The sequence below is a fragment of the Galleria mellonella genome, unplaced genomic scaffold (genome assembly GCF_026898425.1).
Source record: "Galleria mellonella isolate WM207_F2 unplaced genomic scaffold, CSIRO_AGI_GalMel_v1 utg65, whole genome shotgun sequence".
Taxonomy (NCBI): Eukaryota; Metazoa; Arthropoda; class Insecta; order Lepidoptera; family Pyralidae; genus Galleria; species Galleria mellonella.
Window position 1 is genome coordinate 8,424,969 of NW_026442138.1, and position 14,870 is coordinate 8,439,838.

The 14,870-nt window shown below is 34.8% G+C and overlaps 1 protein-coding gene across 2 annotated transcripts in view; it reads left to right on the forward strand.

Annotated features, from left to right (window-relative positions):
- Positions 1-14,870, forward strand: part of LOC113519814 (probable Rho GTPase-activating protein CG5521) — a 34,426-nt gene that overhangs the window by 899 nt on the left and 18,657 nt on the right. The window contains exons 3-17 of one of the 2 annotated variants that reach the window (XM_052900403.1): positions 511-528; positions 1,880-2,051; positions 2,144-2,721; positions 2,836-3,129; positions 3,662-3,843; positions 4,303-4,455; positions 4,755-4,942; positions 6,569-6,651; positions 6,817-6,968; positions 7,581-7,776; positions 8,416-8,592; positions 8,853-8,951; positions 9,030-9,131; positions 9,286-9,542; positions 14,561-14,664. In XM_052900403.1, coding sequence (XP_052756363.1) covers positions 511-528; positions 1,880-2,051; positions 2,144-2,721; positions 2,836-3,129; positions 3,662-3,843; positions 4,303-4,455; positions 4,755-4,942; positions 6,569-6,651; positions 6,817-6,968; positions 7,581-7,776; positions 8,416-8,592; positions 8,853-8,951; positions 9,030-9,131; positions 9,286-9,542; positions 14,561-14,664 — 2,755 coding nt within the window. The remainder of the gene's footprint in view (positions 1-510; positions 529-1,879; positions 2,052-2,143; positions 2,722-2,835; positions 3,130-3,661; positions 3,844-4,302; positions 4,456-4,754; positions 4,943-6,568; positions 6,652-6,816; positions 6,969-7,580; positions 7,777-8,415; positions 8,593-8,852; positions 8,952-9,029; positions 9,132-9,285; positions 9,543-14,560; positions 14,665-14,870) is intronic. The other variant, XM_052900405.1, reaches the window with a different exon arrangement.

The following is a 14,870-nucleotide window of genomic DNA, read 5'->3' on the forward strand; positions in this document are numbered from 1 at the left end:
AATTTTTATATTAGTCTAAATTGTTTAGTAAAATCTATGCCTATTGCCTTAAACCTGAATGATTTAGTGTTATTTCTAATATGCATGTTTATTATAAATGTAATAAATTATAAATTTAATATGCAAATAATGGCACATTTTTTAAATAACAGAAAAAAAATATAATTTTAATGAATATATTGAATAAAGTGTATGAAGTTAAAATTTCTATTTGTGTTGTATATATTGAAATATAGTGTCAGGTTTTTTAGTTTACAATCATTGATTTGTGGCAATAATAGAGGCACAAATGTTACTCTGAATTTTTAAATCAATATCTGTCCTTTAATACATTCCATAAGTTAGAAAATTAACTATCCATCCAACATTAATAAATTATATTGCTACAGAGAAATTTACTACATAATAATTTTATTATTACATTATGTTAATCCCGAACTATTAAATACTTATTATAACCCACATTTTCTTACTTATATATTTAAATATTTTTCTGTTTTTGCCATACAGAACTTCCGTTTCATCTTGGTGAGTTGTTTATGACTTTGACAGACATACCATAAACCATAATCCTGCCTAAAATAATGCTTTGCATTAATCATTATGAATGTTATCATGTTATTGCTAGCACATGCTTTGATTTTATGATTGATTTTAGATCGATGTTATTTGATTTTTTTTACTATTGCTGTTTTACCATCATTCCTCTTCTGATTCAACACAAAAAATGATTTTTGTATTGTATTACTTAGTATTGCATTAATTTTATTTTAATAATAATGTCTGATCCATACACTTGTGTAATTAGCGTCAAAAGCCGATGAACACTTAAAAATTAAAAAATATGTAAACAATATTGCATAAATAGTAGCTCATCAAAGTTAGTGCTAAAAATGAACATTGTGTAAAACAAAATTAGACTATACAATGCCATATGTAGTATAAAGTAAAAAATCTTATTATGTTCATCAACTTTTCATGCTGTCCGTACCATAAACAACTAATTACACTCATTCCATCAAAATCATCCAAAATAATATTTACTTGGTTAGACTGCAAACAAATTGGGCATTTTATTTATGCTAATTAACAGTAATGTTACTACCTTGAAAGTCATGTTAACTAATATACATGAGTCTAATGATTACATACAATTTGGAAATGGCTAGTTAGGTGATAAACACACAGAGTGGTATTAATACTCTGTGCTATCATACATACAATTGCATAAAAAAAAATTATATAAGCATTGTGCTATAATTTTTTGTAGCTATGTAGTCCGCATCCATCAGTGGTAACTACTTAAATAATATATTCATAAATTGTAAGAATTGACAGTGAATATGATAATATTTTACATTGTGAAATGAATTTCATATTATGATTTAATGATGTATCAATAACACATTATTCCAAACTTTATGCATTTTTCGGTTCTTATCCAATCTTGAAACAGCTACAGCAGTCTATCTACTGCTAGTATTATTGAATAAAAAGTTTACATATATCTCCTATTTTATCCATTTATTAAATCATGATCATAAGTGTATATGGCCCCTAGTTGTTCTTTTTTTTTTCCTTAAATAGTACCAAATACATGTACCATTAAAAAATCAACCACCTTCATGTTTTGATCTTAATTTTTATTATATAAAAAAGACTAAAACTAGATCATTATTTAGTGTTTTCTGTACTGGTTACCAGGATATATGGCATGATAGCAGGAGCTAACTCACTGAGGTGATAGTCACCTAATATCCTTAATCTTAATGGTTTTTTAATTATCTCACTAAACAACATTTCAATACGCTTCATTTAACACTAACTTGTAAATTGTTATATACTTTTAAGAAACTCACTCAGATATATTATGTTTTAGTTCACAAAGCTGGCAGAGAAGAATTAGAAGGAGCTTTATCATTATTGGAAAAGGTATTATGTCTCTTACCAGAGCTTATTGGAAAAAGATGGCAGCTGCACTCTCTTACGAGAATATTTTCAAAACTCCTCCATAGATGGAATTCACTAAAATTAAGAGCTGAAGCTATCAGGTGTTTATATATGCTTTATTTATTTATTTATTTTTAAATTGTTCAATATTTTTGAAATTAATACCACATATTTATACATTTTATATTTTTAGATATTTTCTTCTATGGTATCAAGCTTTGGGAGATAATGCACCACTCGAAGTACACAGGATGTTTGCGACACTGGTGCCCGGATTGCCAGAGCCTAATATGTTGCGCAGCACTTCACCACTCAAATGTAAAACATTTGACGATAACTCTAACGCGTGCAATGAGTCTGGCGATTTCAGCATGGAAGATATATTGCACCATCCAAACTTCTCGACCACAGATAACGCCAAAAAAGTAGTAGTGGAGCAAACATCCTCAGGCATAATGGGCAAAATTGTGAATGTATCAGCTTCTATATTTCATGACACAAATGCTTTGAATCCTGTGCAAACTGTTGAAATTCAACCACTATTGCCAGCAAGTGCCAATGAGAAAGCAGTTGAAAATGAAACCAAATATTTCTTTGATACTTTGCTTGAAGCCATGGCTTCGTCCGTCACTAAGATACATTGGAGAGATCGATCACATGCCAAAGCTATGAGATGTTTTGCATTTTTATTAGAAAGATTCAAAATGTATTATTTACCAGTTATTTGTCCTCAATTCAATCACAAGAACTCATTATATAAACCAAACCTTGGTAGGTATACATAGCTAGCCTTGAATATTATTAAAAAGAAATATTGCTGTATTCATGAAAGTGTGGATACTTAACAGTGTGCTCATATTTTTAAATTTGATATTCCTTTTTCAGAACTACCTGTACAGCATACTATACTAGAAGATGATAATGTATTATGTCGAGTAATATTAATCAAATGGGTAGCTAACTATGCTCATTTCATGAAGAAACAAGGTAGTGATGTTGGGCAACCCTCGTCAATGACTAGTATCGGTTCCCACCTTCCTCATTCTAATACGCTCACACCAGCTACCTCTATGTATCATGAGGAAGAGACCTCATTCACTGTTGGACAACCAGTAGACTCTTGTAGAGCATCACCTCACGAAACCGCATTTAATACTCCACACCCTAGTTTGGAATCAGGTATGAAATTTATTTTGTAATTCAGTGTTTTTACACTATCATTATAGATAAAAGACAAAAAGAAATGTGGATAGGTATTCACAAATATGAAAATAAATATAAATTTATTTAAAACTGTAATTTCTTTTATAATATCACGCTATACTCAGTCGCCTGACCATGTGGTCCTGGCATTGAATACCTTCCTTTCCCGTGGGTGTCGTAAAAGTCAACTAAGGGACAGCGAGAGATGGGCAGCAGCATCCCTCTTAAAACATCTCTAAAGCCTGACTGCGGTTGCCGATCCGCCTGCAAAGTGTAACAGCTACTGGCAAAACCCCCCAAAGAGAGACCTTGGGGGTTGCCAGTAGTTGTTTGTGTATATGTGGTGGCTTATGTTTAGCAATGGATGGTTAAGGGCTGATTTGATGATGATGATAATCAGTCATGTGCTGAAGTCATACAACTTCAATTAAATTACAGTTGTCGATGAAAAGTATAGATATACACTGAATTATTTTGTGACTAGTAATTGTTTCTTGTATGTATGCAGGAAGCAGTATTGTGGAGGAATTAAGCTCCGAGCAAGTCGTCCGCGATGTACTGTGCTGCTGGTCGCGCGAACATGTTGATTTCACTATAGAAGTGTTACGGCAAGCATTCTTGCTGCCATTTTCACACGCCGCCGCAACTAGGCGGGTCATCGCGCTGTATAAAGATTGGATACAGATGAACGTATGTCATAATTCTTTGTTGTTTCAACCCATATGCCATCTAATCGTAAACATTAACTGTTTGTACCATGTTACAGAGTTTATTTTTTATACCACGAAGGTAGCAAGCAAACATACAGCTTATCTGATGGTAAACGGTTACTTTTTGAAGAACCCGATACTTTAATCTGTAGAAAAAAATCCAGCAGGGAGATCAATCCACATCCTGAGCGTTTGCGAGAGAAAACTCTGAAACCGTACTGTACACGATCATTTCAGTTCTAGCAATTTCGGGGAAATCGGGCAACCTTATTTTAGTACAATATCTATTGTACCGCTTCATGTTTGTTATACCTTTTTCTTTGCCATTATCTTGGCCTTCAAACTAAAACACAGCTATGTAAAAACAGTTACTAATTGAGACAGACATTAGTGAGATCTGCAAGTACGCAATTTTATAATGTCCCTTTGTTAAATCCAGGTAGCCGAGATTCCACCATTTCTTGTGGAGAACACGTACGAGCAACAGATGGCTGGCAGTGGGGAGCCGTTGGCACCACCACGGCGGTTGAGGAACGATTCCTACCTCGGTGCTGTTGGTCGCGACAACGTCATGGTGCGCGCCGGCATGCAGGTACATACGTACACATTACATATCTACATATATACCTACCTTAAATGAAATCACACTAATATCTGTTTTAATCACACTTAGTGAAAACAATTTTACCATAAAATATCTTACAGTTCGATAAAGGTATTTATGAAAACGAAGATTAGAAAAATTGTAAAAAAACGTACAACACCTATTTTTCTTTTTCCAAAAAAAAATGTTATTAACTGTCAATTCAAACATATATTTTGACAAGACCATATCAGTCCTGTGAACTAGTCATAATTTTTTTTCTTAATTAATTCCAATTTTCTAAACAGAACGTTCTGCAAGTGTTCATGACGCAAGCGGCGAATGTGTTCCTGGCAGGCGGGTCACCAGTGGCGGCGGCGGGCGGCGGCGCGCTGACGCAGCAACAGCTGCTCGACGAACAGACTGATACGTGCAAGCGCGTCCTCAACATATACAGATACTTGGTTATGCACGTTGCTATGGACGCCAACTCGTGGTACGTACTCTAGTTTGCAGCGTGTCTCTGCTCAGCTGAGTTCCTGTGAATCACTATAATCTACACCACCAAGTAAAGTTGAGTAATATCCAATATCTGTATATTGAGTTCTTCTGAACCCTCATAACCACCCATTGCGATATCGTCTATACCAATTTTATCTTATGGGTGAAAATGTTATGGTAACCCCATCTAAGCTAACGGGATACGCTGGCGCAGCACCAGTGAAGGGTGATAGATGAGAATGAAAACAGGTCAGTTAGCCCATCATGATGAATTCATCAATAATTAAGCATGATATTTTCCAGTGAGAACCGCGAGGAGGTCGACCTGGTTAGGTATATTGCTAGCAATGGGATTCTCAGTCTCCATTACTAACAATCTCTTTCCCTCCCGTCTATACCAGTTGTATATCTATATTCATTATGAGAGGGTTTTTTTTTTAATATTATATATTGGATAACCGATAGTTAATATAACTGTTATTGGGCTAATATATGTACAGATATTTTAACTACAATATATAGATATTGCTATATACGAGGTTTGTCCGGAAAGTACGTATAAAAGTTTTTTAAAAATTTTATTTTACAATTATTCAGGTAAATCAATTTTATCCCCTTCAAAGTACTCCCCCTGTGACATAATGCACTTGTGCCAACGCCGTTTCCACTGTGAGAAGGCTCCTTGAAAGTCCTCTGGTTGTAGGTTTCTCAGCTGCCCCGTCGTAGCTTTTTTTATCTCATTTATGTCCCCCAAATGCCGCCCCCGAAGTACCAATTTGGTTTTTGGGAACAAGAAGAAGTCACACGGGGCCAAATCCGGCGAATAGGGGGGTGTTCGGTCACCGTAATGGAATTTTTACTCAAAAACTCACGGACAACAAGAGAGGTGTGGGCAGGGGCATTGTCGTGGTGAAGAATCCAACGCCCCTCTCGCGCCAATTCTGGACGAACTCGTGCCACACGAGCTTTGAGGCGTCTGAGCACATCGACGTAGAATTTTCCATCAACTGTCTGGCCTGGAGGGACGAATTCTTGATGGACAATCCCCCGAACATCGAAAAAAACAATCAACATTGTCTCGGCCCTCTCTGAATCTTTTTAGCCACTTGTGGACGGTTGGTTCCTTCACAGCATCATCCCCATAAACTGTTCTGAGATCGGCAAAAATTTCACGGCCATTCTTGCCGAGTTTCGAGAGAAACTTGATTACGACGCGCTGCTCTTCAACGGAAGCGGGCTCCATGCCGACGGGGTTTCGTTAAGAGGTAACTTCACAGATGGCGTGACAAGCCAGTTCGCACCGCACGGCGGTCAGACCAGAACTGAAGCATTGTTAGGGACATAAGGAAGGGGTCCTGCGCTTACCTGGCCTCCCCACTCCTCTTTCTCGCATTCCAGAACACTTTTATACGAACTTTCCGAACAGACCTCGTATTTTCCACCCTTCCCACCAAAGTCAATTTCACAAATCTGTAAATACTTATAACGCACGCGTGAGATAGAATAAGATTGCAAATTAAATAAAAAAAAAATTTAAAATTTGTATAATGCCCTACCGCTTGTTCTTTCTCATGCGTAATCACCTCAACATTCAATATACATTTGTATTTTTCTTTTTCAGGGAACAATTATTATTGGTTTTGCTTCAAATCACATCACTTGTATTAACCAAAGTACCACCGAAAAGAAAACAGGAATCACTAGGTAATATACACTATTTGTTACTTCAGTAAGTCTAAATATTTAGCAAAGTATATATTTGTGATTCTTACGAGAACACTAGAATGTATATTAACTCGCATTGAGGGCATATTAGGGTATATTTAATACATATCAATAAAGAAAAAGATCAACTTTTATTATTTTCAGGTGGTTTCCTGGCACCAGCTTTATTTCAAACCCTAATAGTGACATGGATAAAAGCTAATTTGAATGTGGCAGTCAAGCCAGAACTTTGGCAGAATTTTATGGAGCTACTTACTCGACTCACTCACTGGGAGGAACTTATAACAGAATGGGCGGTTAGTATCAGTGATTTATTTAAAAACTTATCCAGACTCTAAAATTTGTTTTCTCAAACCTATCTCCAAATTTATTTTGAAGACAATATTATCAAATTAAGTTTTAAGTCATCTTATAAAAAAACATGTGTAATTAATATATTTTTTTATTATTATATTTTTGTTGGATTATTATGAGACTAACATTAATTATGGTAGTCCCTCATTCAGGGGCATTTATGATTACGGATTATCCATGACAGAACGCCAGTATATCAAATTGCATACAATTTGGCTATTCTCAGTCATATTATGCAAAAGATCAGTCAGCCATTACGTCGACGTAATGCCGATTCTTCCATCGACTGAAAATCGACAATGTCGCGTTGCACGTTTTCTTGTCTTAAGTCATACGCTACATTTTGTCAACAGCCGGTGTTGATTGCGAATACTGGTAAATCCTACCGAAAATACACTGAATGCGGCGCTAATCTTAGAAATTTGTATAAAATGGCTCTACTATATTGTAGATCTAATAATTATATACATACCTTCTTCTAAACATGTTCTTATAGATAATTTGTACGTTTAAAATACATGTATATCAATTCGTGTAATAATATGTATGTGTAGAAAACGATGGAGACATTGACCCGCGTGCTGGCCCGGCACGTGTACTCGCTGGACCTGTCGGAGGCCGCAAGCGGCGGCGGCGCCGGCGGCGACTCGCGGCGCGGCGGCCGGCGCGGCACCCCCGCGCCCGCCGCCGCTCCCCTGCCGCGCCCCGCGCCGCTGCCGCCGCCCGCCGCACACCACACCGCCACGCCCGGTACATACACCTCTCAGTCGCTACACTCTTGTCTAATGTCTTTACGTTACGTATACTATTTTATATCAGATGGACCGATAGCTTAATTGTCATTCCAAGTTACATAAAAATAATATCATACACTAATAATAATGAACAATTCTTAGTTTTGACGCCACGCAATATATTTGTAATTTTATGATCCACACGACATGAGATGGTTATAGCGCGAGGTCATTGCGTTTCTTCGTAGGTAGTTTTCATACGCTTGTGTCATTGACCTTACACAGCTGATTCCGCGCGTCGTAGTAAGATTTTAATACAAATATTACATTACTATTTTTTGGTATTTCATAGTATAACTATAAAATATTACTTCTTTATATTATGACATAATATCATAGATACAGACAGAAAAAAAAAACAATAATAATTTGAAACTTTCCGAAAAGAATTTCTACTTGTTTTTAGTTTAGACTAATGGTCTAAATTCACTATTTCCGTTTTTATCAACCTGCTCCTTACACTCTGTACAAGTACTTCTCCTAATTAATAAACACCAGACATTTAAAAAATCACTGAACTCCAAATTTACAATAGAACTTTATGTATGCCCATGAGTAGGTTTTGATCGCGTATAATATTTATCTTATTATGCAGGCAAATCGCCGAAAGTGTATCACGAGACGCACCCGCGAAAAGAGGCGGCGGCCGTACGCAGACAGCTGGCGCGCTGCCGCAGCGAGCCGCACCTGGCTGCGCGCGCGCACACACCCGTGCACGGACACGCACACGCACACGCACACGCACCATCACCCTCGCACTCACACCATACCGGTACTGTATCTTTCTTATAATATATTATAATCTATTTGTTCTTGGTATATTTGGTAAACTGTTTTATCAATATTGAACATTTAAAAATAATAACAACAAAAAATAAACATTTACAATAATACAAATTTAATCAATGCCAAATATTTTAAAAGATTTTAGATAGATTGTTTACTTAATATGTAAAAAAATCAATATTATAAATTGTGAGTTTTTATTGCGACTTAATTGTTAATATATGTCTTTATTTAATTATATAACAGAAGATACCAAAGAACTTATTAGCACCAAATCGAGGAGATGGTATTCTCTGGATTCCTTAAGAAACTCGGGGCATCATGAAGAGCGGGACTCAGCCAGTGGTTTGTATCCAATTTATGTGAATATCTATTTAATCACATTTTGATTATTTTCTCATGAATCATTATTATCAATTTTAGGTTCTCGTTCACCTTCACCCGCTCCATCTAGTGGAGTAGAGAGCACTTCGATCAAAGATTCACCATTGCAGATCGATTTAGCATCAGATGGAGGTAATGTAGGTAAGTAATATTTTATATGGTACTATTCAAAATTTGTAATAATTTAAAAATGTGTTAAAAACATGTATCCTGAGTATTAGTATGAGCTGAAAGATACTAGATTTTTTCACTGCAACACACAACTTGTAGTAATTTTGAGAAACTGTTACAACAGAATGGCCAGAGACGGATAGTGGCGGCGTGGGTAGTATAGCGGGCGTGGGCGGCGCGGGGCCGGGAGCGGAGGGCGAGGCGGGGGCGGGCGTAGGCGTGGTGCTGGGCGGCAGCGCTCGCGGCTGGCTGCCCGACGTGGCGGCGGTGATGTGGCGCCGCATGCTGGCCGCGCTCGGTGACCCTAACGCGCTGCGGGATCCGCAGGCACACGCGCAGTTCTTCAAGTACCTCATACATCTCAACTCCACGCTGCTTAAGGTGAGAACTCACAGCCATTATTGATCATAAATGTAATATAACGTACTACGTTATATTACACTACCACTGGCAGTGCAATCACAAAAACGAGAGACAAAATAGTATAATAGTGTGTGTGTTCTATAAATGATTGCATATTAACAGCTGTAAATTTACATAGAATTGAAGCAGCAAAAATTTACGTATTTGTTTAAATTCATGGATGTTCAGAACTTTAGTTGGGTTTAAATTATGTATATGTTTTTCTACTAATTCTTATACAAAATGTTTCTGATTATTCTATAATATTGCATGTGAAGAGATAAATGTTTAATGCATAGTTGCATAAAGATATGCCATTAAACAGTTAATTTTAGCCATTACATCCACTTAAAACTAATTCTGTTTTAAAACGTAAAAATAATTAGAACTTGGTAATACTTCTGTTAAATGAGCTTCAAGCTTATATAGATGAATGTCCTATTTTTTTGTCTCGCTGTGACTTTAGTGTTTTTCTTTTTTAGATTACCAATCTATATGCTTAATAATCTAAGATTTAAATTGTACCTATACATATAGACGTGGCAATTATATTGTATAACATAACACACAAATAATGAAAGACTGCTTTAAGAAATAGCCATAGTCAAACAGAAAAAAGCCGGTCAAGTGCGAATTGGATTCGCGCAACGAGGGTTCTGTACAAAATCATTATGTTTAATTTTTTTTTTGTGAAATAACTATAAATTTAGGGTTTTCGGATTTTTTCCTTTACTTTTGCTACATGATATTGTTTCTTGCCAAATTTCATGATTCTAGGTCAACGGGGAGTACCCTATAGGTTTTGATTCCCTTTGCGAATGTTAAAATATGCGATATAAATGGAACATTATTATTATTATTATAGCTTTTTATCCACTTCCGTGGTCCCCAAGGGTAAAAGCCTCCTCCATCTTTTTCCACTTCTCCTTATCTATAGCAATACTTGTCAAATTTTTTCCTGCTATCTTTATTATGTCATCTGCCCATCTCTTTCTTTGCCTTCCAACATTTCTTTTTCCTGCTGGACCTCGCCATTTTGTTGTTTGGAAAGTCCACCTTTTATCTTTGTACCACACTATATGACCTGCCCATCTCCACTTCTGTTTCATACTATACTGAAGAGCATCTATTATTTTGGTTTTCTTCCTAATATCAGTGTTTCTTATTTTCTGTATTTTTCTTAACTTTAAGATACTTCTTTCCATCGCATGCTGACATGATAGGATTTTGTTCTTTATTTTTTCTGTATAGGTCCATGTTTGGCATGCATATGTTAGGCTTGGCAGGATGCAGGAATCCATAATTATCTTTTTTAAATTAAGACTGTAGTTCCCTTTAAGGATTTCTTTTTGAGCCCAATATTTCTTCCATGTTGTGTTTATTCTTCTATCAACTTAATTTTCTCCACTGTTCGTTTGGAAAGAGACCAATTTACCTAGGTACACATAACTATCCACATAATCTATAGGGTTCTCTTCTATTTTGATTAATTTTTTGCTGTGGTTTGTCATGATCTTTGTTTTGGTTGCATTCATATTTAGGCCAATTTTCTTACTTTCCAAATCTAGTTCTTGTAGCATTTTTTCTAGGCTGCTAACCGATTCGCTAAGAAGTACTATATCATCTGCGAAACATAAGTGTGTTAGTCTTTTGTTCAGTATCCATATACCCTCATGGCTCCAATCGATAAATGGAACATAAACGACCGTATCTTTTGATTGCGTCGATTTAGAAGCTTAATTTTTGCACTGCTTTTAGAGATTGCAGACTTGAGTATATGATATTAATTTCAACTTGATACCTCTACGCGTTCATAAGAAAAGGGGTATTGACAAACAGATGGACGGACAACGAAATGATCCTTTAAGAGTTCAGTTTTTTTCCTTTAGAAGTACAGAACCCTAAAAATTATATGAACCCAGCTTTATCTTTTAAATCGATTTCCAGAAAATTTAAATTCCTAATTGAAATATTTTATTGTGCACGTATTACATGATATCTTTGATAATTACAAACCAATCTTAAAAGTTTTTTCTTTTAATTATATAGTTAACTTTTACTTCAATGTTAACCCCATAGTAATTTTGGCAACATTGAAGTCTGATTTTTGTGAATGTAATGCAAAGTTGACCCTTTAACTTATTTATATTTAAACTGCATCTATTTGTGGAAATTAAATTATTATCAGTTAAGTGTCAGATTTAATTATTAGTTCAACTAGATTTAAATATATTCATGTAACGAACAACAGCTTTTTTTATTCTAGTTAAAATATACATTATTATTTACCATATATTCAGATAACCTATTCCCAAAAAGGGTTGACGTCAGACAGGCGGCCGGTCATAAAACTATAAGCCAAATCCTTTAGTAATATTGATAAAACCAGATTACGCCGACCCCAAATAATAATTGGGATAAGGATAGGAAGATGATGATATTCAGATAACCTATTATAATTTGATTTTTTTTTAATACATAATAATGAAATGGTCTGCGCTATCTGTATACGCTGGCGGGGCACCAGTGAGAGATGATTTGTGAGGATGAAAAGGCAAACAAATTAGCCCATCGCGACGAATTCAACGATAAATTAGTCACAATGGATTCCAGAGGCAACCGCGTAGAGGTCTACCTGACAGACTATATTGATAGTAATGGGGACTAACCTCCCCATTACTAACAATCCCTTTCCCTCAATTATAATTTGATTAGAAAATATTAGAATAACGAATATAGATCCTAAAATGAACACATATATTTTTTTCATAATTAACGCGCGTGTCGATATTGATTGCTTATAGAAAATCTGAAATTAAAGCATACCAAATTAATTTAAAATGCATAATATCGAGAAAGCAAATGGCCTATAGCGATTTTACATTGTAATAAAACCTAAATATGTAGTATTAGGTACTAAGTTAAAGTATTACAGGTTATTTAAAAACACCTGTAATGCATAACTACTTATATGGAAAATATATATATATATATATATATATATATATATTGTTTTTCATCTGTACTCAAAATAAGGGGTTCTATTAAAAAATGCTGCTTTTTCTTTTTAGAAGGTTAAACTTCTGCATCTTATCGTAGTGTAATAAATTAATACTCGCAGCTAAACAGACAGATAGACATAACCAAATTGTAACGATTCCGTTTTTGCTACTTGTCTACGAAATCTAAAAAAAAAAATTAAAAGTGTAATATATAGAATATGTTAAAGTATTACAGGTTATTTAAAAACACCTGTAATGCATAACTACTTATATGGAAAATATATATATATATATATATATATATAATATTGTTTTTCATCTGTACTCAAAATAAGGGGTTCTATTAAAAAATGCTGCTTTTTCTTTTTAGAAGGTTAAACTTCTGCATCTTATCGTAGTGTAATAAATTAATACTCGCAGCTAAACAGACAGATAGACATAACCAAATTGTAACGATTCCGTTTTTGCTACTTGTCTACGAAATCTAAAAAAAAAATTTAAAAGTGTAATATATAGAATATATGGGTGCATATTACGCTAAAAGCTAAACATAATAAAAAAAACATATTCTATACTAGCCATTTCCCGCGGCATTGCCCGCTTTTAACTATGTAGTTTTTATAGGTCATTCCCGTTGGAACCCATCTTCACGAGCCCGGTTTGGTATATTGTATTATATACTTAAATAATAATTACGAACCAAATACCTTTATAAAGTTTCAGCCAATGCTGATCGGTTATATTATAGCATTTTATATTTGATTTTTTAGAATGATATAACTTTTTACTTATTAACCGATTGAAATAAAACAAACACAAAATGCTAAGTGAAGTAAACCCCAACGCATTAGTGATAAACCACGTTCAAATCGGTTATCCGTTTCTAAGATTAGCGTGCACAAACATACAGACAAACAGACAAAATTCTAAAATTAATTGTTTTGAGTTTTATTGCGTTCATAAAGCCTAGTTATATATATATATAGTTTTTCTTATATATCTTCCATGTACAGACAGCGACCAGTTACGATTTTATTATATGTATTGATGTGCTAATAACATATACTGCTTGCTAATACCTTTCTTGTAACATTTCCTAGTTTAACCACCTACAAAAAAACATCGTAAGTACTTTTGTAAAAAAAGTTTAAACCGTTAGTATCAATAAACACATGCGTAATACAATCATGTCATCTGGTACATAGGCGTCTGTTAATGTTTATCGCAAATATGACACGCTGGTGGAATTTATCAGTCGATATCTCAATGTTTGGCTGATGGTGCAATAGAAAAATGCCCGCCACATCTCACTGACTCACGCGCACCTATTGTTTTGTTAGTCTATATTATTTTGTTTATATAAATTAATAAAACGCGTGCATTCGGCCGCTGTAGTTCCGTGTATGGTGTTATTGAAATTGTGCGAACTGTTGTCCAATTCGAAGTTATTCAAAGATTGCCAATGCGAAAGAAGAGCAGGAAAAAGAAGGCTACTCAGGCGTCTGAGGAAAAAGGTCCACATTCAAAATTACTAACAATTTTTTTTATTTTAATTTTTATTGTTCTAACACGTTCTTAGTTTAAAAAGTCATAATCCTTAATCTTACGTCTCGTTATTTATACGTAATGTAATTTAAACATTATGTGGGTAGTGCCTATTTTAATTTTTTCTTGTAGTTGGGATTAGTAAACTGACGCATTTTTAAATTGATCGTAACAAATAATAATAATAAATCTTTATTGCGCACTAAATATTTACAATTAATTTTTAGTACTGAGCATTGTAAATAAAATAAAAAAAAAATTGCTATTTTGTCATTTTAAAGCAACTTCTAAAACGTGTTTATATTGTTTACTAAGAACTACGATAAAGAACAATAAAAAATACTCTTTAAAGTGAAGACTTGAATGAAGCGAAAGGTTGAATAATTTTATAAATAAACGATGACGCCCCGTGCTCAGATCCAGTTGTAGATACGATATTTGTTGTTTTAGATAAGCGCGAATCAAACTCTAAATGGAAACACGGAGATCCACGTGCCGTTCAATCTGGTGGCGGGATGGTGTCTCGAAGCGGAGTCTTTGCCTTCGTCGCACAGGTATGCGTTTCATTATTACACTTCTGCTGAATACATAGGTAATTTCACACACACACACACACACACAATCTTGTATTATTTTGTATTATCCGTCAAAAAGCTAATGTTATTATTTATTAAACGCTAAATAAATATCTGCTAGTAATTTATTTGTGAAGTTTCATAATAAATCATGGTGAAATGAGATGAATTAGTAATTTGATTGA